Source organism: Carassius gibelio, chromosome A9, assembly GCF_023724105.1.
Source record: "Carassius gibelio isolate Cgi1373 ecotype wild population from Czech Republic chromosome A9, carGib1.2-hapl.c, whole genome shotgun sequence".
NCBI classification, from domain to species: domain Eukaryota; kingdom Metazoa; phylum Chordata; class Actinopteri; order Cypriniformes; family Cyprinidae; genus Carassius; species Carassius gibelio.
In genome coordinates this window covers 27,724,983-27,751,947 of record NC_068379.1, presented here as the reverse complement: position 1 = coordinate 27,751,947, position 26,965 = coordinate 27,724,983, and the positions used below count along the sequence as shown (strand labels likewise).

Genomic DNA, 26,965 nt, shown 5'->3' with positions numbered 1-26,965 from the left:
ACCCCCTCCTCATCACTACATATTATAAAGTAAAGTTTTTATTACTTGCACTACTGTCTGTTCATCAAGAAACACTGAGTAATCAATTTGCACACTGAAATATTCTCTATGCACTTTACTGTCCGTGCACTAGTGTAAATTTTACATAGTCCATCTGTATAGTATATTCAAAGTACACCTATCTGTATATCATGTTGAAAGTATTCAAAATCTGTAAATTATGTCCATAATACTTCTGTACCTGTATAGTTATTGTACATATTGTAGACCTTGTATATTCTGTACTTACTGCTTATTGCACTTCTGTTTAGATGCTAACTGCATGATATTGTCTCTATCTATCCATCCATCTGTACTATTGGTCTGTCATATTCATGTGTATAAAATAAAAGCGTAATTAGATGTAGTAAAAGGGATAAATTATATTTCTTATGTTTTCTCATTAAATTACAAATTAGACATAGTTATCAACCAAACATTTTATTCACAAAATTCCAGAAAAGAACACATTAAAAAAAAATATCATAACAGTCTACAATTCAATATCGGCTTATTTCAGACAAATTCTAAGACAGGGCTGGTTCATGAATACATTTTGAAACACACAAAATGTTTTCCTTTTTGAAAATCATAATTGAGTTTACATGATTATGACTTATGATTATGACAAAATGCTAATATTACCAATAAAATTCCTAAAACATCATTTATGGCACTTCTGCAACCTGTTACAGTAGTAAATATGTCTGTGGCTTTTCTCGAGTATAGAAATTTTAAATAAAACAAAACATATGTACAATCAATTCCCAGTGAAGGTTCTTAGTAATATTTCTTCATGTCACAACTGTCACATACAGAGCAGTGCACAGATTCTCAAAATGATACTGAGAAATATTAAACATGTGTTGTGCATATGAATAAATGGCCTTTGAAGCTTCATAATAACATAACGCCTGTGTTTGAGGTTAGGAGGAACTTGCTTGTAAAATCTTTTGACTTATTTGTGTCCACATAAAAATTTTCTCTAGATCCTGAGCATAATGTAAGGAAACAGTTTATGATGTCATAGAAAGAAGTGACCGTTGTGGCATGTGTACATCATCATGAACATAATACAAGTTAATTTATCACTATTCAGTGATGTAGATCTTCATCCCGTTTAGCCTGCTATGAAAACAAAGCAGAAAAAGTCAATATAAGATGTAAATCCTGTCACATTTTAAAGGAAAGTTCAGTATGTGTGAAATATTGTTCTCAAGAAAAACTATCTATATAGATACATAGTTCAGCTTTACATTTCTTTTATATATACACATATCAATTTTTATTGTTTTAATTGGTTTCATCTCATATTTATATATTATTTTATATTTATTTTAAAATATAAAAATATAAATATATTTAATTTATATAAATATAAATTATATAAATTAAATATAATTTTTTTATTAAACTAATAAAAACTAAAACGAATAAAATAAATTCTGATTTTATTTTCATTAAAATAAAAAGTGTTAGTGTAACAAAAAATAATTATAATAACTGTAATAAATGCTAATGCTGCTGTTAACACTGCTTCCTTCATGTGTGTAGGAGTGAATGATACCTGTGCTGGTGAGGACACACGTCTTCTTGCATTCTTCTTCCGTCTGGAAGCGGTTATCGTTGCCCTGACAGCCTCCGTACCAGAACTGCGCACAAGCGTTTGCCTGTCTGTCGTAGTACCAGTGAATGACGTAGTCTCTGCAGGAACCCTGACTCAGACCGAGCAAACATCGAGGATCCAGTGGAGCTGATTCTGATGCAGCACAGAAGAAGAGAAAGTAATACCATTAAACACTTTCAGAAAATAAAATCTACTTTCATTAAAAAAACTTATATTATAAAAATATAATTTTATATATTTTTCAATATTGTCTGTGTTTTATATTAACTTTCTTTGTATAAAGTAATATATTTGAAAAATTATATTACTTATTATTCTAAATTATAATATATATATATATATATATATATATATATATATATATATATATATATATATATATACATAGCTCATGATTGTTTGTATTCTCGATATTTATGTTTTATAACAGCTTATATATATATATATATTATATTTTTCAATTTCAGGATTAGTTTTATAACAAATTTTGTATAAACATATATGTTATAGAATATTATAGTATTGTATATTAATTATATACATTTTATATATTATATATATATATATATATATATATATATATATATATATATATATATTTTTTTTTTTTTTATATATATATAAAACTGTTTTAGTATTATTTTATATTGCAAAAACATTATTTTAATCCCCTTTCAGCTTATTGCCAGTATTCAGTGTCAATATTATATTATATTATAATATATTATATTATATTATATTATATTATATTATATTATATTATATTATATTATATTATATTATATTATATTATATTTTTTTAACTAGCCTTTCCTGTATTTTAATCCTTGTATTAAACTTTTTCAAAATACTTGGTGACAATGGCTGTAATAAAAAAACATATTACATTTATTATTTTATATAATACTTTTTATTAAAAGTTTCAGCCTATTGTTAAAATTATGTTCTGTCAGCATAAAACTTACATTAAAAAACTATTTTATTACTTACTAATTTTATTACTTATAATATTTTATCATTCTTATTATATTGTATTGTATATTTATTATATATTTTATACTATAGAACATTAATTAATAATTTGTAATATATATTTTCAGCCTATTGAAGTCAATATTTATATTGTATTACAATAGTAAGTACCTTTTATCACTACAGGACGAGGCTTTGCATTCACGTTCACTGAAGTAGAATGTGTTGACACTGATGAAGATAATGATACTGATGATGAAGATGATGATGAAGAGGTTCCTGGCTGTACAGGTTGGACCGTCTTACTGACAACGGCAACAGTGCCACCTTGAGTTTGTGTCTTTATGTCTAGATCCTCCCCTTCATGGTCATTCTCCACCTGCACAAGAGCAACATCAGGGCCAGGGTTGATGGGAAGACGTATACCGTGTCCTCTGCCTCTCGTGTGACTCTGCGATCTGTCCTGTGAAATCTCCTGAAATCTTCTCCCATCAGCAGCCCAAACATTATTCCTGTATGAGGAAACATCCTCTTGGCCGTTACTGTAGCCGTACCCATTGTTTCCGTTCAAGCCGTTTGTAATCCGGTTGAAGAAAAGTGCCCCGTTCTCATCCTCACAGAACTGGCTAACCAGTTTAGACTCCAGAGCTGCAGAAGGAGACCAGACACAGAGAAAGATGCAAGTAGTTTGCAGCTAGGGTTTTAAATTAAGCAACATTAAAAATATAAAAAATATCGACAAAGGAGCACATCATTAAATTAAAACAAGTTTATAGATGTTTAAATAGCTTCTCTTATTTAAGTCAATTAAAAAAAAATACAGTTAAAATTGCTAAAATTTATAAATTTTAGGAAATCTGTTCCAATTGTGTGAACCGATTCAGAACAACCCCAATATAACAATTTCTCTGGGTGGCATTTTTAATTTATTACATTTTTTAAATGTATACATATATTACTATGTATTGTTATATTGGTGTTTGCACATTAATATAATTAAATATATACATACAGAAAAGTGTTGATTATTTTAACTAGATACCCTTTTTAAATGACTATACTTGCTGTATATTACATCTTGCATTAAACATTTTTATAATAACTGGAGACTATGGCTGTTATAAAAACATATTATATTTTATATAATTTTAATATATTTTTCAGCCTATTGGTAAAATTCAATATCATCAATATTTATGTTTGTAAAAAAAATATATATTATATATTTATTATATTATATTATAGCAAATACATTTTATTATTTATTTTATATTAAAGTAATATTTGATAGTGGCAATATTCAATATTGTTAATATATTTTACATGTCAAGAAGTATGAATATATATTTTATATTTAACACATTTAATAATTTTATATCAAATATTTTCTTTTATTCTATTTTGAACCTATTGACAGTATTCAAATTGCCCAGGCCTATATGCCAAAATAAATAAATAAATAAAAAACAACAAAAACTGTGTGTATATGCTTTAATTTTCCTCCATGCTCACCTGGCAGTGTGTTGTAGTCATCAATGAGGAACATATGTTCACTGTCAGGGTCAGAAGCGATGAGGTTGAGCTCCCTCAGGAACTCGGCCTGCGTTGGGTCAGAGGTGTTCATGATTCCCAGCGCATACATCTCAATATTCGCCACTTGAGCTTCACGTACTGCCATATCCAGCTTAACGGGTTCTCTTTTATCCGTCTGTCCATCTGTAATGACGATGGCTACTTTTCTGACCCCGTTCCTGGCGCTGTAAAAGGCCTCTTGTGTTGCTTTGCGGATGGCGGTGCCAGTGTAGGTGCCCTCTCCCATGTAAGGCATGTTCCTGATCGCCTTCTTGACATCCTGCTTGGTCATATACCTGGCCAGGTTAAACTCCAGTTGGACGTCCAAGCTGTACAGAACCAGTCCGATTCTCGTGGCATTACGGCCCACTGTGACACGGTCCACTAGAGCTGTGACGAAGTCCTTGATGATCTCAAAGTTTTCCGGGCCCACGCTTTCAGAGCTGTCAATCACAAACACCAGCTCCATGGGCCTTTCCTTGCACTTAATACCACATCCTAGAAATATGTGAAGTCATATCATGACATGCATGTTATTTCATGATCAAATTGTTTGTTTCGTGATATTTTTAACGATTAAAACTCACCACAAATCTCCTTAATCAGCTTGATTATGTCTTCTCTCTGAAACAACAACAACAAAAAAATACTTAATTTGCTCATATTTACAGTGCATAGTTTTCCTAAAATTAACACTTTAATCAGCTTTATTCTGTCTTCTCTCTGAAAAATAATTAAACAATTAAGGTATTTACAAATATTTAAAATGCATATGATTTCATAGCTTTCCTAAAATTAACTGCTTAATCGGCTTGATTGTCTTCTCTCATAAAAAATGACATATTTTGTTCATGTTTACCATGCATGTGGTTGTATAATCTATACATTTTTTTTAGGAGTTTTCCTAAAATGAACTCCTTAATCAACCTGATTATGTCTTCTTGCACAAAAAATAATTAAACACTGACTGAATTTGCCAATATTTTAAAAGCATATTGTTCCATAGTTGTGAAATAAGGAACACATTAATCTGCTTGATTATGCCTTCTGTCAATCAAATCATTAAAAGAAAAAGACAGAATTTACTAATATTCGTAATGCTTATGGATGTAAAAAATTTACTCAAAATACAGTTGAAAAGATGCAAATGTATTTTATCTTACCGTGAGCCCTTGTTCGCCCTTGATTCCTGTTCTTCCCTAAAAGGATGGGGTTAAAACAATCATTAAACAAGCTGACTTACAATGTGATTTAGTATTCACAACATTTCATTTCTGTCTGCTGACACAGAAGATGGTTTATAGAAAGTAAATGAACTTACAGCTAGTCCTGGAGTCCCTGGGTCACCCAAATCACCTTTCATTCCTTTGAAGCCCCTCTCGCCCTGCAAACCACGGTCGCCCTACAGGACACAGAGATTTACAGATGAATCAAAGGCCTCATATCACACATTTTAACTAATAGTTTCATTTTTATTTCTGAAGTACATACATAAGAGATTCTTTTTCATCAAAAATAGTCTTAATTCATTTTTTTAATTATGTTTTCTGACCTATATTTAAACATTTATACCTACCCCATCCTCTTCAGTTAGTGTGATCTAAACCAAAGTCTCACCTTGGAGCCTGGAAGTCCCTCTCCAGATGGGCCCCTCGGCCCTGTCACTCCAGGGGCCCCATGATCACCCTGATGGATTTAACAAACAAGTTTATTTTCTGACCAGTCATCATGACTTGGACACAATCCTATTATGTAGAACTGGGCAATATTTTGAATATTCATGATTATACTGCTAACGCAAAATGACATGTGTCATTGTCATATTTAGTGTCTTTTGTCATATTTTCTTTGTCAAAATCACTTTTTTTTTTGGTCCACCCAAAAAAAATAAATAAATAATAATAATAAGAAGAAGAAGAATATCCAGTCATTATTTACTCTCCCTAATGGCCTTCCAAACCTGACTTTGTCTTAGTTTAGGTTCCACACACTTCTATTAAATGGACAAAAAAATACAGTGGAAGTCAAAGGGAACCAAAACTGTTTGGTCACCAACATTCTTCCAAAAAATAAATAAATCAATCAATAAAATAGTGAAATTAAATGAAATAATAAAATAAACAGAAAGAAAGAAAGGCTGAATATCACCAAACTGGTCAAAAATATAATTTTAGTTAAATCGCCCAGCCCTATAAAGAAGGTAGTAGATAGTTAACCTACTTTGGGTCCCTGAATACCTTCCCCTGAGGGTCCTTGTGGTCCTGGAGGTCCTGGTCTTCCCATGTTGCCCTGAAACAGTAAGAAAGCAGAATTAACATGAGCTGAAAAGACAACTGGTCTTCATCAATCCCCACAGCAACACAGACTGTGCACGCTGTTCAGAGCTCTGGTTCTGGACACGTGGGGCGTTCAGCATCAGTTTCATTACTGTACTGTAGGAGTTTATGTCAGATGACGTGAATATCTCACCGGTGGTCCCTGCAGTCCTTCACCAGTTGGACCTGGCAAACCAGGCAAACCCCTGAATCCAATGTCTCCCTGAAATTTGACCAAAAGCACCATTTAAAATGATTCCTACTATGCATGACATTTGCATGTTCTCGTCAAATGACTTAATATACTGAGCTTGAATATATTGAGCATTTCTGAAATAATCGCCACTGCTTTGTTGTATCGCAATAACACACCTCTGAGTGAATTTAAATACTTTACTGATACTATGCAAACTGTGAAACAAGAAATCAGCATTTCAAAGGATGGTTTAAAAATCTTAATGAACTAACAATAAAATAACAGAGCAATGAGTAACTTAAAGGATTAGTTCACCGAAAAGTCATTAATGACATAATTTTCATTTTTCGGTGAACTAACCCTTTAAGCAATTTATTTCCATTCTGTGAATTTTATTGTTTTTGTGTAAATAATCAAGTCATATCTATTAAAGTTGACGTGTCTGAATGCATTTCGGATATCAACAATTTTCCCTCATACATCATCATAAATACAAAAAGTGATAACTTCACCTTTGGTCCAGGAACACCAATGCCTTCTGGGCCGGGCTCACCCGGTGGTCCAGGTAAACCAGGCAGACCCTGTGTCAAATAAACACACATGCTCAAATACCCAGCAACAAACCTGATTATAGGAACTATAATTGAAATGGCTTTAAATTTTAAGTGATGTATGGCATATGAAAACAGGGATGTAGTTGCTTACCACTGGACCGGGGAATCCTTCACCTTTAGGCCCAAATGGTCCGGGCGGTCCCGGGTTACCTCGATCACCCTAAATGAGACAAGAAAGGAACACCACTTCATATACTCTGGTCAAATGTTTGGAATAATTAAGATTAAAAAAAAATTGTTCACCAAGGCTGCATTTTTTAAATAAAAAAAACAGTTAACGCAGTAATATTATGAAATATTTTTACATTTTAAATCACCAGCTCAGCATTTTAGATTGATTTCTGAAAGATCACGTGACACTGAAGACTGGAGTGATGGTGCTGAAAATTCAGCTTTACATCACAGCAGTGAATGATATTTTTGAATATATTCAAAATAGAATCAGTTATTTAAATTGTAATATTATCTCCCATTATTTTTGTATTCATTGATTTTACATTTTCTGATCAAATAAATGTAGCCTTGGTGAGTAAAAGAGACTTGTTTCAAAAACATAAAAAATACGCCAATTGTCTATATAAAAAAGTTTGCTGTTTTATGATTAGCATAATCAAAATCTTTCATCATGAATTCATTTCGTTCAAAAACACTTTTTTTTGACCAGCAATAAAGCTATAAAGAGCTATTTTTATGATTAGCATAGTTTTTTTCATCATTGCTCATTCAAACCCTCTTATTCCTTTTACTCGTTTTCTTAGTTGTTCTACAGGTTATAAAATCCCACCTACCTTTGGACCAGGCAGACCGTGACCAGTCTCTCCAATCAGTCCGGGAGGACCAGCGGGACCCACATCACCCTGAAGGCACGAGGAGATGAGGTCATGGCATTACTTCTCGGTTTTATTGCTAAGTTGGCTATGATGAATCTTGAAATAGAAACGTTCTGATTCATAGTGTTGGCAGTGGGCCATTAACACAATGACTGCCTGCCAGCCTGTAGGAGCTTGGCTTTTGTTACCTTTGGTCCTGCTAGAGCTCGTCCAGGTAATCCTGGCATGCCCAGCCTTCCTGGCGTACCTGGCTCTCCCTAAAAAACAACAGTGTAATGTTCCAATGATGTAACTGCAATACATCTAAAACTATGTGCAAAACCACAGACATTTATTATTTCAAACAATAAGCAGTTCTGTAAACTTGGAGTAAAAAGAAATAAAAAATGTATATAAAGCAGTTATATATATACAACTTTTTATATATTTTTATATACTGTATAGAGCCCAACAGTTCAGGTTCAGGAAATAGAATAGAAACCTCATTCCTTTTCTCCCTACACTCTTTTGTATTTGCAAGCATTTAAATATTTTGCTGTAAACATACACTAATGTTCAAAAGTGTTGGTAGGATTTTAGTAAAAATTTAAAATAACAATTTTTGTGGAAACTGTGATCTGGATCCTTTGATGAATCATGATGAAGTCTTTGAAGTTCAAAAGAACAGCATTTATTTCAAATCTTTTCTTTCAAATCTTTTGTAATAATTTCCAAAATTTCTGACTTGGTTGCTTTAGCTCCAGGCTTAGTCTTTTAACTCGCTATTTAATACTTTTTGTAATGCCTATGGAGAAAAGATTAAAATACTCCCAGAAGCAAGATTGCGCTCTATTTTTTTATAGATATTCTCACCTTTGGTCCCGAAGGGCCACTTATGCCCAGAGGACCTGGCAACCCTCGAATGCCTCGTTGGCCTTGATCTCCCTATTAAGATTAGAACACAGAATATCAGTCGACATAACCTGAAGATGATGATACTAAAGCCTGTTTGACACCCACTAGATCACAAGATACCCAAAATCTGAACATATTGAAATGATTAATGAGGAGATTATTGTACCTTCTCTCCTTGAGTGCCAATTCCTGGAGTCCCCTCAGGTCCCCTCAAACCTGTTGCCCCAGGCTCACCCTGATGAAGAGAAACACAATGCATTTAATATCCAGTAAATCTGCTTAGAGACGTACTCTGCATAATGACAATAAAGTTGAATCTATCTATCTATCTATCTATCTATCTATCTATCTAATCAGCAGAACACTCAGTCTCAATCCCGTTTGAAGAGCTGACATCAGAAAGCTGAGTTACCTTTTGTCCCGGAGCTCCGTCCTCCCCGGGAAGTCCAGGTACACCTGCCAGTCCAGATGCACCAGGTTCACCCTGAAGAAATAATATCAGTACTTAGTACCATCTTCTAAAGTCTTTTATTATGGTCTAAAAATCTATTTTTGGAGCCTACACCTCCCAGGATTTAAGAACACAAACCTTTGATCCAGGTTCGCCCTGCCCTCTCTCTCCCGGGTTGCCCATCTCTCCTGGAAAACCTTGTTCTCCCTAGAAAAATGGGAAATAGATGAGTCAAGAACTAATTTCCTTTTACAGATTGCCATTAATTATAATCTTTACTACCAACCTTGGAACCAGGGAAACCCTCTCCTGGAGGTCCTCTTCCTCCTGGAGGCCCCCTCGGACCCTCAACACCCTGACATCAAGAAATATGTGAGAAATATAAGAGAAATAATTTTGCATTTTAAAAAATATAGGAAAATTTCATACATACATATGTTACACCTAGGTGTGTGTGTGTGTGTGTGTGTGTGTCAAAAGTTTAGAATAATAAATGTCTTTTTATATATTTTTGAAAAAGGTTTTTAAAAAAAGGCTACATTTATTAGATAAAAACAGTATAAACAACAATATTGTGAAATATGATTACAGTTTAAAATAACTGTTTTCTATTGTAATATATTTGAAAAGGTCATTTATTCCTGTGATCAAAGCTGAATTTTCCCCATCATTACTCCAGTCTTCAGTGTATCACGTGATCCTTCAGAAATCATGCTGATTTGTCAAAAACATCTTGTGCTATTTTCTGCTGACATTTTTTGTGGAAACTGTAATAAATGTTTTTAAGGATTCTTTGATAAAGTTCAAAAGTACAGTTTTATTTAAAGTAAAAGGCTTTTGTAATATTTTAAGTGTCTTTACTGTCACTTTCGATCAATTTATTGATATTCTTTTGGTCTTTTATTTTATTAAATTTTTTATATTACTTAAAGCAAACATTAGAATGGTAGTTTACCACAGTTTTCAAATTGATAATAATAAGAAATGTATCTTGAGCAGCATATTAGAATGATTTCTGAAGGATCACGTGACTATTTATCTATTTGTTATGGCAAGGTGCAGTTTAGCTGATGACGACAGCATATATATTATAAATAAAAAAATGCATGTTCATTCATGTGCATTTCTTTAATTAAATAAATCAAGGACAGTTAAGAACACATCACATCACCTTTTCTCCCTGAATGCCAAGCCCTGGGAGTCCAATCGGTCCTGGTAAACCTGGAGGCCCAAGCTCACCCTGAAAACACAAAGAGGATGAGTCCATTTCAGATAGATTAATACATCCTGAGATTTAATTTGTGGGAATAATAATCTGTTTTGGTTTTATTCAGTACTATAGGTGAGCAGGACTCATCTTTTCCTACAGTATTCTGAGCTGTGCCGCCCTCCCATCTGCTCTTTCTCACTCTTTATTACCGTGCAATCAGTCCCTGGTGTTTAAATGGGAATTTGGGCCAGTTTACATACTTCATTAAACCTTTTGTGTGTCATAGATGGTGTGGTTGTGTGAATTCCATTCATGGGCTGATATATTTACAGCCCACCTTGTCGCCTTTGATTCCAGTGCCCTGTTGTCCTCTTGGTCCCTTCGGCCCCTCCAGACCTCGGTCCCCCTGTCAAACAAAAGAGGCGTCATCAGCCCAGTGTTGCTGAAATGCCAATCTCCCTTTCTCTGCCATTCAGATGCATTTACTGCACTCACTGCATGTATTGTTTCTTTGTTTAAGAGATTTTGAAAACACCTGTTTTTCCAACTAGTAATAATGCAGTGCAATTCCTCAATGAGCCTTAATTGTTGTTTATCTAAAGTGGCTCGATTGGTCTGATAGTTTAGGTTGCACTCATAAGGATTCAATCAGAGCTAATTGAAGATTTGTTGACTTTATTTAAAAATTGCGTTGTGTTTCACATGTATTGTGATATTTTCTTAGTATTTTAAAGTATTTTTTTATATATTCTTCCTTATTTTATTTAGTTGTAATCACTTTAGTACTTCAACTTAATATTTTAAATTTACTTTATATATTTCAGTTTTCATTTATAATCTTAGTAATCTTTTCATCTATAAGTTCAGTTCAATCCTGTGATTCATTTCAGATTAATTAAAAACATGATTCGTATCATCATGAATACTGAACATGATCATAAATCTGAAATAATTTATTTTCACTACTGGATGAAGGTTTTCAAAGCACTGAGGTTCTCTTTTCTTTACTGTATTTTTAATTTATGATCACATTTTATGTGCAGTTCTGGCTTTGATGAAGACTGCTAAGAGTATTTATAGAGCTCAAAGAAAACGGATCCATTAAATTCTGTCTTGCATCCTCAGGCTGGTAATGCTCAGCTAATTTATCTGGAACATACAATAATTAATAGTCTTGGGTTTTAAAATGAGGATTTACCAGGAAACCTTGAGCCTCTAATGAGGTATTATAAAGAATTAAAAGTCTTTAATGCATTTGTTTACTTAGATCTTCTCAGATTGCCTTTGGCTGCTACAAATCTCCAGGTAGATTAAAGAGCAGAGAGTGGCTTAGTGAGAACATGACATTTTTGGGCTAAACATACCTTTGGACCTGGAAAACCCTCTCCTTGTGGTCCTTTCTCCCCTTGAACCCCCTGTGGCCCTTGAGGCCCCTGATTTGATGAGTAAATGTGAGGGAAAATGTCATACAGTCAAATCTATGGATGTACATTTAGTGTGTACTGATTAGTAAAGAGTTGAATATTTCTGAACTTGTGCTTCTGTACTTACAGGCAGACCTGGCTCGCCTATGCCAGGTGGACCCGAAGGACCTGGTCTCCCCTGAAATCCCATATCACCCTGCAGACGGATCAAAGATGTGAACAATTCAGGAGAAAAAGTAAGAAATAGGCTACTCTATAGAAAATCACAGTATATCTGAGAATCCAAAACATTTACCATCCGTATCATCTAAAAAATGCACAATGCAAACTGAGCAAAAATATGCATTCTGGTGCAGATGCTGATATTGATATGGCCAAAAGGTAAAATGAAATTCTAATGCATTGAAATATAAATGAGATCTTTATAACAGTATAACAGACTACTTACATAAAATGCATATCAATATCAGTTTTTACTTTATTTCCCAATAATATGCATTAGTAAGATGATTCAGAGGCTTAGTTTGATGATCAGTGTTCTGTAGTTTCAAAACATAAAATGCAATGCAATGCAGATTGAGAGATTAACAACTAGACGTTCCTCAAAAGCCCAATGGATCATATTTGATATGAAAAAAATGGCATAAGGATAATTAAATAAACATTAATTACTTCAGTCCAGTAGATGTTGAAATCTTGAAATATTACTAACATTTTATTTTATATTCAATCTAACAGCTATTCTAATGTATACGTATAAAAGTTTCAATGCAAAAATACACGTGAACCATAACCTGATGTTGGATTTTTACAATTATACTAAAATGCTTTTTACTTACAAAACTTAAAGGCATGTAGTTGATGTGCAAAGGTTTTTTAATCAAAGTTTTGATCATGTTGATCATTTACAGGTCTTAAAATGTATATTTTAATTTAATTTTTGTGTATCAAATATGATAAAGTTAAATTGGCTCATTGGCCATGGAAAGTCAAAGAAAAAAAAAAAAGATCTTAAACCAGTCAAGCTGTTGTTATGATGGTTTAGCTGATAATAACTGAAACTCAACTAAAGCCAGTAAACCAGTGTAAGTGTTTCCCCAGCGTTAAAGTCTGATTGCTTGCTGCAATTTTGGAGTATCTTAGTGGATTTGCAGTCAAAAAGGTAAATACAGCTGACCTTTGGTCCAGGAAGTCCAATTCCACTGTCGCCCTGAATTCCAGGCGGGCCAGCAGGGCCGCGCTCACCCTGTGATTAATTACAAACAAAAACAACTGATGAGATAGATTTAATTCATTTAACATCACATTCATTATTTCTGATGGAAGGCATTTCTCATTGTGTTGAAATCTCACATCGATTCATACAGACATTTCTGGGTTTCTTATAAGAATGTCATCCTTCAGGTGAAAAATTTGACAAATCAGGTACGTATTTATTTAAAGGGAAAGTTTACCCAAAAAGGACAATTTTGCCATATTTTATTCACTCTCATGTTGTACCAAACCTGTTTCTTTCCTTGCTAATTTCTTTCCTTGCTAATCAAACAGTTGTAGCCACTGACTTCTTAATACAAAGAAAGTCAATGGCTACCAGTAAATGTTTACCAACATTCTTCAAAATATCCTCTATTGTTTTCAAGAGAAGAAAGAAACATTCTCATTTTTGGGTGAACTGTCCCTTTAAATTCAAGCTGTCATCTCAGAGAAACATTAAAAGGAATGTTCTGTGTTCAGTTAAACTTAAGCTGTATGTACAGTATCTGTGACATGCTGTTGATTATCAATGAAAACAGTTTCAACTTGTGCCTCAGACTGTAAAAACATAACTTAAAATGGTGCTGACAGAAATCCACTTCCACTGAAAGCACATGACTATCAATGAGTTGAATTTATTTCTGTGGAAACTGATAACAAGCCATATATGCTTTTAATATAGAGCTAAGGATGAATTTAACCAGGAATGTTCCTCTTCAGAGAGATATATGATGTAAATAACACTGATAATACTACTATTACTTGTGGATTATTGTAATGTTTTTATCAGCTGTTTGGACTCTCATTTTGACGGCACCCATTCACTGCAGAAGACAAATTGGTGAGCAAGTGATATAATGCTATATTTCTCCAAATCTGTTCCTATGAAGAAACAAATTCATCTACATCTCGGATGGCCTGAGGGTTCATTTCAGGTAATTTTAATTTTTGGATGAACTATTCCTTTGATTTTCAACCAGGAGCTTATAGAGCTGAACTGTTTTAAAAAGAACAATCCAATCTAAAGAAGGAGGTCAGTGCGAGCGGTCACAAATCTGCTTGTGACATTTACAATATCCCCTTACTGTGCCTCCTTTCCACAGACTGGAAATTCTCTTTGTTCACGTCATCTTCATGTCTGTGCATGAATTTATACTTTGCACAGCATTTTTCCATCTTACACATTTCTGCTGTTATTAGCTACCATGACAATAATATCAGACCACCCATAGTCCTTTTTGCTGACCTGACAAGCACTTTCTAGAATCTCATTCGTTGACTTTCAACCTCAGGGCACATTATTCCAAATAAAAATGACTGTTTATCATCGCAGTATCATCTGTTACAGATGAATCCGCTTCTAAACAGGAAGTACAAAACAATTTGTCCTTCATGACTGTCTGTGACACTGATTTGTGAACCCGTGCATGAAAGAAGGAGGACATCTGCAGAGCTGTTTAAACCTTGACGGCTTCCTGCAGTTAAATTAAACAATGAGATACTACATGAAGAGCAGCAGACCTCTATTAAAGGAAATCCAAAACATGTCAAAACATGTCATTCATCTTCATCCCATTTTTGAGCACAAGCACGAGACATGCTTATACTAAAACTACAGTTTATGTACCCTTTGCATCGCAGACATAACCTTGGTCTCTTTTGAAAAAAGACACTTAGAAGATTTGGTCTGAGAGTCCAGTTTACCTCACTCCTAGATTCCTTATTTACTCACCCTCATTAGAATCAATGTCAAAGGAGAAATTTAAAAGAATAGCATGTCTTTTTATTATAAAAATAATTAATAGCCAATGTCTATGTAAAAAAGAGCAATAAAAGTAGTCCATATGACTCATGCTAAAATTTCTAAAACCATGCAATAGACTTTTGTCAGGGTCATTTTTGACAGGAATAAAAATAAAGATGTTATGGATACCAGTGTGTTTAATGTACTGTACTGTTGTTTAACAACATACCAACTTTCCAGCTGATGTAAGTTCTTTCTGAAAACTTAAACATTTGATTAACTTTTGATTATTTGTTTGTTATTTACGTTGTATTTTACAGAAAATAAAATAGCAAATGGGTTTAAAACAACATGAGGAGGAGTAAATAAAGTAAGAAAGACATTTTTAGAAGAGCCGTCCCTCTTAAATCATGATAAAACTCAAATCTCAAATTCCCTTGTAAAGGGATGCATAAAATATTTACATAAACTATATCATAATGGAGCGAAATCTAAAAGTCTGTCTCTATTCTGCACCTGCTATTACGATCAGAGTGCATCATTTAGTCAAAAATGGATATGAATAATATTCCTTGTAAAGAAATGGGAATGCATTAATATTTTTCATGCACTTTGGGCTTAAACATCCATTTATCTAATGGATGTAGCAAACAAACAAGCCTGTAGTGCATGGCTCTTCTCATGCACAATAACATGCCGAATAAGCAGTGGCTTCTGGAGTCATGGGAGACAGTGAAACTTTTCCAGGTGTGCGTGTTAAATGTGATGAGTGGAAACTTTCAGGATAATGGTTTGTGATTATAAGCCACAGACCTTCTTTCCCTGTGGGCCTTCTGGTCCGATGTCCCCCTGTGGTCCTGGTAAACCCTGCAGGGGAAACATGAAGGGTATGTTACAGTGTCTAGCATGAACATTTGATTTTTTTAGGGCTGTCTAACTGTCAATCTGTAGACACCATAGCATTATGCTGCTTACAGTAAAATATATTAGTTTAATTATATGTTGTGGGAAATTCAACGTGTTTTTTAACTGCTTTGAAATATACTGAAGCAGAATTCCGCCACAGGATAAAATAATGTTTTATCTCACAATTCTAAGTTTTTATCTCACAATATCTCACAACGTTAGAAATGCAACATATAAACTCCAAATTCTGTTTATGTCTCACATTTCTCAAGTTTACTGTGAATATTGCAGTTCTGAGTTTACATCTCACAAATCTTTTTTTTTGTTTTTTTCAGAATTGCAAGAAAAAGTTTGAATTGTGAGAAACTCAGAATGACCAAAAAACTTCAAATGGCAAAACCCTTTTATATTGTTTTAATTCTGTTTTGGAAACAAGCTTCCAAAGTAATAAGCTCTCATGTTTAGTTTAAAATAAATTAAAGGTATGTTTTTAATTTGAAATACATAGAGGCATCTGTTTCATGTGATCTAGATGGTCAATGCTAAATACAGGTGTGTAAACGCCTCCAAAACGTCCCGTTATTGGATCAAACCACATCAAATACGTCCAATCAAATACTTCAAATACACAATGAAAAGAATTTGGTTCAGGATTTACTTTTAAACCATTTTCACTCAGTAAATTTGAGTAAATTTCACAAATAACTGACAACTTTGAAAACACTTTTTGCTACAACTCTTACTGCAAGAGGTATGGCTTTAAAAGAAACAACTGTGACCGATTTTGGACATACATACTGTATATATTTAAATAGACAGACCGATGTTATATTTTAAAATAAATATGAAATAAATGTATGATCAGACCCACCTGTAAACCTCTGGACCCTTGAGTACCAACTGGACCTTCAGGACCCTATCAGATGGTACGATATAATTAAACATTTGAAACATGTGAAGTACTGTATTACTGTGTTCATTACATAACGGAGTTTGCAGATCCAGCAACATCTGAAGGTCTACACACCCGGTCTCCTTTGCTTCCTGGAGTGCCACATTCTCCTCTTTCACCCTACAGACGGTCAGAAAAGATCATAGTCTCATATGATTGTGTGGATCAAAATCAATATATTACGAATAGGGGCAGGGATTTAATACCTTCTCTCCTGTGTAGCCTGGTTTTCCCTGAGAACAAAACAGGAAGACTTTATTTTTTATTATTTTTTTAAAGTTTATTCTTGCATGTTGGTCAATGATGCGACACTAATCTACTCTCTGGATCTATTCAGTCATTTTAAAAATACATAGAATGCAATTCATATACACTTAACACATTTCATTTGTGAATTAAGGTTCATTTTAATGGGGGGTTTTTTAGGCTTAAAGTCAATAATGTTTAGGTGGCATAACTGTACGGAAATTGTAACAAAATTGTAACGAAAAAAAGTATTTTGAAATAATATTTTATTAATGTTACAGTAAAGATGTTTTGTTTTAAAATAATAGAAAATATGTCTGCCAAATAAAGGTCAGTGTGATGTCATAAAGAAAAGGAAACTATTTTGTCACATGACTAGAAATAACATCACACGTGCGCGCGCACACACACACACACATTGTGTGTGTGTGTGTGTGTGTGTGTGTGTAAAATAAACAATTACATATTTTTTTTACAGAATTACTTGTGCTACTATTGTTTGATGATTATACCACCTGAAATTGGTAGTTTAGAAAACATTTTTTTAGTTTCTTGTCCCTTTTTTTGTATATACTTTTCATTCTACCCAATTAGCAAATAGTACCCAATTTGGAATTTTATGCCCTCACCTCTGTTCCCTCACGGCCAGGAAGTCCACTCAAACCAGCTTCACCCTAACAAGAGCACAAAACAAGTGTTTTTCAAAAAGGGTTATAGAATACAGTCTGTCAGTCTTGATTGCTGTACTGTCCAATCTGAGAAAGAAATCTAAAATACAAAATATGAAGAGACAAATACACAACAATATAACTAGCCATGAGTTTCCTGTGTGCATCCACACAAGCAAGCACACACCAGAGAGAAAGACAGAAAGAGAAAGACAAAATGCTGACCTTTTGACCTTTAGCCCCAGGGGCTCCGTCCTCACCTGGACGACCCTTCTTTCCCTGCGGAGGAAATAGGAGAAAGTGAGCAGCAGTGTCAATGCCAATAAAAATGTTTCTCAGTGAGTGAAAAAACTATTGACCTCATGTGTCTGATGGGTTTATTAGACCCATAAAGCTGACCAATCAAAAAAACAATAATCCACCCCAAATAGAAAACATGTATGCATTTCGTTCTTCTGAGGAACACAAAAGAAGATATTTTGAAGAATGTCGGTAAGCAAATGGTTTCAGGTCCCACTGACTTTCATTATTTATAAAAGATAAATCAATAGTTCAATAGGACCATAAACTTTGAACATTCTTCAAAATATCTTCTTTTGTATTCATATCTGTATTCATAATATTTGTAAATATTCAAAAATATTTACAAATATTACTTAGGCTATTAACCCATCATTGACAGGTGTGGCATAATGTTAAATTTGGATCCGTAAGTGTTTTAAAGTCAAGGTTTTCAGCGAAAACATGCAATTACATTGTTTCAACAGACTAAACATGAAGGAGACTTCTTGTGAGGAATCTTATTTTGTGTTTCCCCCGAGGTAGTGCTGAGGGGTCCTGACAAAGACGATAATTATCCTGACTTTTACAAAGCAAAGCGGTTATCCAAACTGTCAGGATCATGCCTGTCTTTTCCCACTGTTGGCATTCTTCAAAGGAATCCATGCCTCTTAGGAACAGAAAAAAGAGGAGAAAAATGTGCCTGTGGGCTCGTGTGGAAACACCGTCCCATGTTGAAGGAAGTTTTTTTTTTTTCATCTCTTTATTCAATTCTTGAAACAACACATATACAATGTCACCGAGTAGCTACTATACCAGAAGAATGCAACATCAAACACTCTTAGCTGTATACTATACATTACTTTGAAGCCAAGAAATGTAAAACTTTATATTAAAACAGTAGTAAGATCAGCTTTTTAGCAAGCAACAAAAATGGCCTGTTTTATTGAAGGAAGTTTAAAATAAAAATACTTACAGCCGGGCCACTGAGTCCTCTCTCGCCCTTCTCACAAGCACACTTTGGAGACAGAGGACACTACATATAGAGAAAAGTGTGTAAATGGAAAAGTTGTCTTTTTGTTTTGTGTTTCAATAAGACTGAGATGGAGAAAAAAATATTCTTTCTGGCATAAATAAAAACAAGTTTTTTTGTGTTTGTGTGTGTGTGTGTACACATTTTACTAAATACATATACAATTCTGTGCTAAATACAATTTTTCTAATCAGTTCATTTCATTTGCTAATCCGAAAGAAATGGTTCACTACAATGAATCCAACAACTAGTACAGAGTTCGGGAGGATAGTAAGCTATTCCTCAACACTGCACTAATGCATATTACCATAAAAGACTTGAAATATTATTTACTCACCCCATCGTTTGCCAACTGAGCCTGTGAAGAGATGCAACAACAAGAAAATTAGATTTAGTTCAAACAGCTGGAATATTAGATTATAATTGCTGCACTTTGGCAATGGCAAGGCTTTCATTTTTATATTTTTTAGCAGTTTGGGTAAAGAGCATGAACAGTTAATATCAGGGTATACATTATACAAATTTCCCCGAGCAACAAATGTGAGTAAAGGACACAGTATCATTTGACATGCCCAGTCTTGCTTTACTTTGGAATTATGTCAAAGTGTTTCTGCTCAAATGGGAAAAATGAAACCTGCTTTACATACATATCCATATAACAGCAGAAATGACAACAAAGATTTATGGTAGATATAAACCCAGATGCATGTCAGAAAAGCCACAACAGGATGTGTTTACTCTAATTATAATAAATAAAGTGTAGAAAGGATAAATGTTAGGTGTCAGGGGTCCCAAAACACTAACAGTACATAATAATTTTTTTCTTGTTCATGTTTAAAATCTTGTCAAACACTTTACCAAATCTGTTTTAACAGCCAGACCAACTACTTCAGATTTGGAATATGTGCTTAAATGAAAAGACCATGTACCATTGAATAATGGCCTGAAAATACATATTTCTGTTGAGTTGCATGGCGTGGGTGCACGCCATATTGTACAGTGCAATGCCATCATCGACTAGTGCAACCTGACTCCAAGAGAATAACTCATTTGAATCGTTTTTATGATTCTTAGCAAATCAAAAGACAACAGTGCAGCCATAGTGAGTCTTATGAGTCGACTCTTTCTTTAAATGAATAATAAAAAAAGATTCAGATGTTTGAATCAGTCTGAGGAATCAAATGAATGAACTCACTGAATCTTTCATCAAGTTACAATCACATTCAGTGATGGAATAATAATAATAATAATGTAAAAGACAATGAAACTAACAGAGACAGTACATATATAACAGTTTTTTTTATTTAAGAATTTTAGAATTTAAGAACGGAGTCATGGGCGTGAATTTGAATTGAACTGGTCACATCCTACATTAAATTTACCTGGAATTTTGATTGGAATGAATGTAGTCTCTCGGAGCCAGACCTTCAGACCGACGGCTGTAGGCAGCTTTCATTGGCTAAGGCCCGCCTTTGAGGCCGTTTGATCGACATTTTAAACAACCAATCACAGTTCGTTTCATTCAGCATCACGTTTCGGGGCGTGGAAATGTCGCCACAATAACAGACCGGTGTGTAAAACAATCGGATGTATTTTAAAGATTCTATGTGGCGAACTTTAAATATCGGAGATATTTTTAACAATCCAGCGTTTAGTTGATCCTGATAAGCGCTCGTCGTCACAGTTGTTGTAAACACAACGGCTTTCTTCTTTCGTGACGTGGTTTGGCGCCACAGCATTTTTGTTTCCAGGCGGATCGTTAAAGAACGTGACACACAAGTCTTCCGGAAATCCTGTAGAATTTAACCAATCCGATGAAGACTTCGACACTTCTGAAGTGTTTCCACTTTTGTGTCACACATGTATCAGATATTTATCCAAAAATAGATTAAAAAGATTCAGTAGTTAGCTTGAATCAGTGTAACGGATCCTCTCTAAATGGACACACTGAACCCTTCAAGATTAAATTACAATCATTTTCAAGCTTATAACTGGCTGTGTGTTTGATATTGATTGAGTTTGTTATCTCTGGACAATAAAACTAAAATATGCACAAATAAATCAGAATCAGAAATCCCTGAATCGAAATGAAAGTTTGTGAACTGAAATCTGTATAGATACCAAAACGTGTAAAAAGAACTACTTCTCTGCTGGAGAAGTGTAAGCAGCGTATAACTTTTACTCTTGAACAAGCCCAGACAGGATCTGGAGACGTTTTGCATTTACTGCACTCATTTTAGGTAAAGCAAAAAAAAAAAGCTGTGGAATTCTGTGAAATGCATTTAAACATGTTAAAACCCAATAAATTAAACTGAATATACCCTCATGGGTAGCTGACACCAAAATAATGAATACACAAATACTCAAGTTGTTGGAATGAGTAGAATTTGAGCCATTCTGGAAATGTGTGGATAATGTTATGTGGGCTTACCTATACATTCAGTATGAGGACAGAATGAGTGATTGAAGACATTATAGTACTTACAATCTGAATTAGGACTTTTTCCATGACGTTTGTGTCCTGTAGATTATAGAGGAATTTGGTGGACGGTGTACTGGCCAGCAGTCTCAGGTTTGCTGTGTTGGCAGGGTCATTGGCGCCACGGGTGATGCCAATCGTGAAGACCTTCACGCCCTGGTTCTTTGCATCAGCCATAGCAGAGAAGATATCAGGGTTTCTGGGATGAAAAGTCCCATCTGTGAGGAGCAGGGCAATCTTGATGCTTTCTGGGCTAGATTCTTCCACAAATATCTTGGTCATGTTGGTGATGGCGTAGGTGGTGTAAGTGCCATGTCCGATGTAGGCCATCGGTGTGATGCTGCTCTTGAAGTTCTCCGAGCCTCTCCACTGTTTGAGGGTCTGCTCGATAATGACGTGGCTGCTGTACTGAAGCAGAGCTGCTCTCCAGCTGAGTTTGCGTCCTGTGTCCAAGCGGATGCTCTGGAGGCCTTCTATAATGTCCATAGTGAACTGTTTCTCCTGCTGGTGGTTGTCCTTGGCCGTCTCAGAGCTGTCCAGAAGGAAGGCCAGCTCCAGACTGCAGTCCTCATCCAAGATGGCTGAAGCCACAGCAAGAGGAAAACAGTGTTAAAGAAAAGTTAATGAACTATTAAACAGTTGGCTATAAATGTAAGAACTGACTCCCTTTTCATTTGATTGGAAATTTACTGTGTAGCAATTCAAAGAAATTCAACGCAGTCAAACAAGGAAATTAATTAGTCCATAAAACATTTTGTGAAAAAACAAATGAATACATGAGTGATACTCATTAATTTATTCCCTGTTATGTAGAATATTATTCAACATATTTCTCTTTACCAAGTTAAATATTGTCATCAATTAGCATAGCTATAAAAAAAAACGGTTTTTTTTTTTTTTTTTGGGGGGGGGGGGGGGTTATAAAATACAATTAAAAATTAATATATAATATAAACAAAAATCATATATAAAAATATAATATTTTATAAACTATTGAGTAAATTAGGTATATTACATATGATTAAGTTAGATCAAGTAGATCATACTTTTATACTATACTGAGTATATTAGATCATTGTGGGAAAGAAAATGTTCTTAAATAAAAGTAAATTTATGAAAATAATAAAATATAATAGTCAATAATAAAATTGTTTGTGTATGTGTGTGTGTTTGTTACCGGAAATATATAATATGTTGTGTATTATAACATTCATACTGCATTAAGAAGAAATAAATATTTTATGAAATATTGAGTAAACAAGACATATATATTGTGTGAATTAGGTAAATTAGCAAGTATATAAAGTCCTCTAACACTAGCGTGCTCTATTCTTTTTCTATTCTGTTTTCTTTTTATTTATTATATTGTTTAAAATCCCTTGCTACGTGTACTGTGTTAACCTAACTGAGACTTGTTATATCACTTGTATATCATTGCTCTTTCTGTTGTTTTTGATTGCCTCCATTGTCCTCATCTGTAAGTCGCTTTGGATAAAAGCATCTGCTAAATGAATAAATGTAAATGTAATGTAAATATGTTTACAACCTCAATTCTATTTTGTAATTTAAAAAGCAAATTCAGCTCTGAATAGTGCTCAGCCCTCATCTTTCTGGCTATTTGTCTGTCTACGTTTCTTTTAAAAGTTTCAGAAAATGTGAATGCTATATTAATCATCTAAGTCTCCTAATGACTGTTTTTGGATTCAAGAAGCAACTCTGTCAACTGATCTTACTTTCAACACAGCAGCTCATCAGTCTTCATGTCACCGGTGACAAGACATGACCTACCGGGTCTTACACCCGCATAAATAAATCATGTTCATGTTAGGAGAACTGAATGCTTCAGGGCTCCAAAATCACTCCAGACACATCCTCCTTCCAGACGCTCTTTAAATATGCTGCTAGTATGTCTAGTATGTCATAACATGACATTGCATGTTTTTAGGCTTAAACATATAGGCATAGCTTTATGTTTCTTAGACAGCATGAGATATACTGACGGTGACCTATGAGTTTATAGCACATACAGTACATGGCAAGACACTCATTGGGTGTCAAGAACAACCAGCATTTAAAGTCTACATGAAACACATTTGCAACCCTTTTTTTGTCCCATAATGTGTGAAACAGAATACTCAATGAGAAAATATGTAGGACGGGACATGAAAGTGGAGTAAAGTAAAAAAAAAAAAAAAAAAAAAAAGAATTTACTTGCATGCATACATACTGTCACATATTAAAAAATGAGTCGCCTCACCTTGACCCTCATGTCTTTGTGAAATAGCTGCCGTCTGTCCCCTGGTTTTAACTCTTGTTGGCCTGGTTTTTTCCTCGTAAAAATCTTGAGCCCAAACACTCAGCAAACCAAAACACAACAGAGACCAGCTCAACGCGTGAGCCATGACTGCCACTCCTGCAAAAATATTAATATTTTACTATATTATTGAAAACTTGAAAAGAACATGTCAAGATTGCAATTTACTCCAAAATCAAAAGACAAAAATAAGATTTTGCATAAAGAGAATTACTTTAATACATTACAAAACCATTTATAATAATGCAAATTTAAAAATATAAAAGCTGAGGAAGCAATGCTTTAAATGACATTAAAAAATAATGCAATGCATAGATATTTTTCTATTTTTTAAGTACATTTTCTTTCTCTGCAAGATCACATTTAATGCCAAAATCAAAAGATGAAAATAAGACATTATATTTTGCATGTAGACAATAAAGCTTATTTTTAGCCCATTGATTGTACATATAAAATGGCAAAAATAAATTTGGCAAGTGTCATAAAAGTGTCATAAAAGATATTTTATATTATATTACATGGGAAAAAATGTGAAAAAACGATTTGTTTTGATTATTTTATTAATGGTTTCCTTTACTTTAATATGTAACAAAACATTTATAAAAAAGCTAATTATAACATTTGTAGAGGAAGCATGCTTAAATGACAAGAAAATAATACATATGCAGTACAAATATATATATTTTTTTCTAATTTTCTTTATGCAAAACACTTTTTCTTATTTTCTTTCTGAATTAATGCATTTTTTCTTAAACATGCATTAATAAACCATTAACAATTTCCAAGGGCACATGAAACCCATAATTCACATTGATATTATTTTATATACAAACCTGCTTGGCACGTACTGTACATTATGGTATATTACCTTCCATACAGACTTTATTACCTGACTAAAAATGCAAAGCTCAAAGACAGTAATAAAAGAAACACTCATATATTTATTAGATGTTGAAAGGTGCCTCACCTTTGGCAGTAAAGTCTTTTGCCACAAGCGAGCAGCGCAGGTGTTCAGCTCAGCGTTCCTCAGGTGATGTGTGAGCGAATGAAGGAGGCTCTGAAGTGAAGTGCACTTCTGCCTGAGTCAACAGAAGTAGACGGCATCCTCAGGCTGTGTCTGTGACTGTCACAGCCCATTTCCCTCCCACTTTTAAGGAGAGGAGGACTCACCGAACTCTTTAGTTGCATTGCATGTCTCCTCAAAAAGAGTGAACCAACAAGCACACTACATTATTGTACTTTAGATATGTCTCATGTACCTTTTCCAGTTATTTAATAATAAATAAATAAATCCACTCTCAAAATATTTTTAGGCCTAAATGTAAGATTTTTGTTTCTGCAAATTAAATTTCCTTCCATTTGGAAGACACTGTTTTAAGATAATATAATTTGATGCATACTTGTCAGTCAAACATAAATGAAGCAGGTAAGATTTAAAAAAGAAACTGAATGTTTTAAATACAGTATGTAGAAACCAGGTTTATATATTTATCATAAATTAGTCCAATTTGTTTCAACTGAATTCAATGAATTTTGTTTATTTATCTTCTCGAAAGCAACTGAATATATGTCATTGTTTTCACTATTAAGTTTAATGCTGATTCTAAATCATTTGAATGAATGCACTTTAAAAATATATCTGAGATAATATCAAAGATGTAAATAGTTAATAAACTACACCATTTTTCAGTTTTCAGATTTTTTTTTTTACATTTTATATGCAATTCATATGGATAAATCATACAATTAAGCCTAAATATTATATTCAGATAATTTAAAGAATAATTGATTCACAAAGGAAAATTCTGTCATCAAAATCAGTGTTTTTCATGAAACACAAAGCTATAGGATGACTTCAGAAGACATGCAATATAGCGCACAAGTTTTAATATGGATTACTTTTATGATTTTGTTCTGCTTTTTGGTCTTTTTGAACACAAATAGTTCATCTTGAACCATCATTGTGAAGGGCAATTAAAAAGATATGAGGATGTACAGAACTATTCTACTGTTCTGCTACTCCTGGTTTGGGCTTTTATGCCACAAAACAGACTTAAGATATATGAAATGAGACAGACAAAGAGGAATATGGTTGGAGTTAGTTTTACAAGTCTTTAGTCTTTCTTCAGACATTCCACTGGATGCTATGGTGTTTGTCATGGTGATCAGAGGGCCTGACCTCATCTAGTCTTTTCTTTAGCAGTGTCTCGTCCCTCCATCCTGGTCGTTAGGGTATGGCACTGGCCTAAAATCTGACCACAATGTGAAGTGAGATCGTCCCTGCCATTCTGAAAGAAAGTTTCCATAAAAATCTGGTATATACACTACCGTTCAAACTTTGAAAGAAGTCTCTTTTGCTCAACAAGGCTTCATTAGTTTGATTACAAATATATACAGTACAGACCAAAAGTTTGGACACACCTTCTCATTCAAAGTTTTCTTTATTTTCATGACTATGAAAATTGTAGATTCACACTGAAGGCATCAAAACTATGAATTAGCACATGTGGAATTATATATGGAATCATATACATGACAAAAAAGTGTGAAACAACTGAAAATATGTCATATTGTAGGTTCTTCAAAGTAGTCACCTTTTGCTTTGATTACTGCTTTGCACACTCTTGGCATTCTCTTGATGAGCTTCAAGAGGTAGTCACCTGAAATGGTCTTCAACAGTCTTGAAGGAGTTCCCCGAGAGATGCTTAGCACTTGTTGGCCCTTTTTCCTTCTGTCTGCGGTCCAGCTCACCCCTAAACCATCTGGATTGGGTTCAGGTCCGGTGACTGTGGAGGCCAGGTCATCTGGCGCAGCACTCCATCACTCTCCTTCTTGCTCAAATAGCCCTTGATTCCTTCAGTGTGACTCGACAATTTACATAGTCATGAACATAAAGAAAACTCTTTGAATGAGAAGGTGTGTCCAATATTAACTGGCCACAAGCAC

The 26,965-nt window shown here is 34.0% G+C and overlaps 1 protein-coding gene across 2 annotated transcripts; it reads right to left on the bottom strand.

Annotated features, from left to right (window-relative positions):
* Nucleotides 1–464: 464 nt before the first annotated feature.
* Nucleotides 465–25,130, bottom strand: col28a2a (collagen, type XXVIII, alpha 2a). 2 transcript variants are annotated; one of them, XM_052606623.1, is made up of 35 exons: nt 24,987–25,130; nt 23,963–24,118; nt 21,712–22,286; nt 19,564–19,584; nt 19,170–19,229; nt 18,140–18,193; nt 17,876–17,920; nt 17,207–17,233; nt 17,076–17,120; nt 16,920–16,964; nt 15,956–16,009; nt 13,322–13,390; nt 12,272–12,340; nt 12,085–12,153; nt 11,058–11,126; nt 10,682–10,750; nt 9,797–9,865; nt 9,649–9,717; nt 9,472–9,543; nt 9,226–9,294; nt 9,018–9,089; nt 8,354–8,422; nt 8,124–8,192; nt 7,427–7,495; nt 7,234–7,302; nt 6,680–6,748; nt 6,431–6,499; nt 5,828–5,896; nt 5,532–5,612; nt 5,374–5,409; nt 4,798–4,834; nt 4,151–4,708; nt 2,810–3,286; nt 1,607–1,798; nt 465–1,167 (listed from the first exon to the last, which is right to left on the bottom strand). In XM_052606623.1, exons 2-35 carry the CDS (start codon nt 24,105–24,107, stop codon nt 1,160–1,162), a joined length of 3,639 nt encoding a protein of 1,212 aa, XP_052462583.1. In that variant the 5' UTR covers nt 24,108–24,118; nt 24,987–25,130; the 3' UTR covers nt 465–1,159. The 2 variants fall into 2 exon arrangements, with proteins under 2 accessions (XP_052462583.1, XP_052462584.1); XM_052606624.1 differs by having other exon boundaries at nt 465–1,164.
* Nucleotides 25,131–26,965: the final 1,835 nt, after the last annotated feature.

What these genes read in the sequence shown, in the direction of transcription:
- col28a2a (XM_052606623.1), bottom strand. Translation starts at nt 24,107, where the DNA reads ATGGCTCACGCGTTGAGCTGGTCTCTGTTGTGTTTTGGTTTGCTGAGT. An exon ending in AGGGCGAACAAGGGCTCACG is followed by an intron (nt 4,835 to 5,373) that starts GTAAGATAAAAT and finishes TTGTTGTTTCAG; the next exon opens with AGAGAAGACATAATCAAGCT. An exon ending in TCGTCCTGTAGTGATAAAAG is followed by an intron (nt 1,799 to 2,809) that starts GTACTTACTATT and finishes GTGCTGCATCAG; the next exon opens with AATCAGCTCCACTGGATCCT.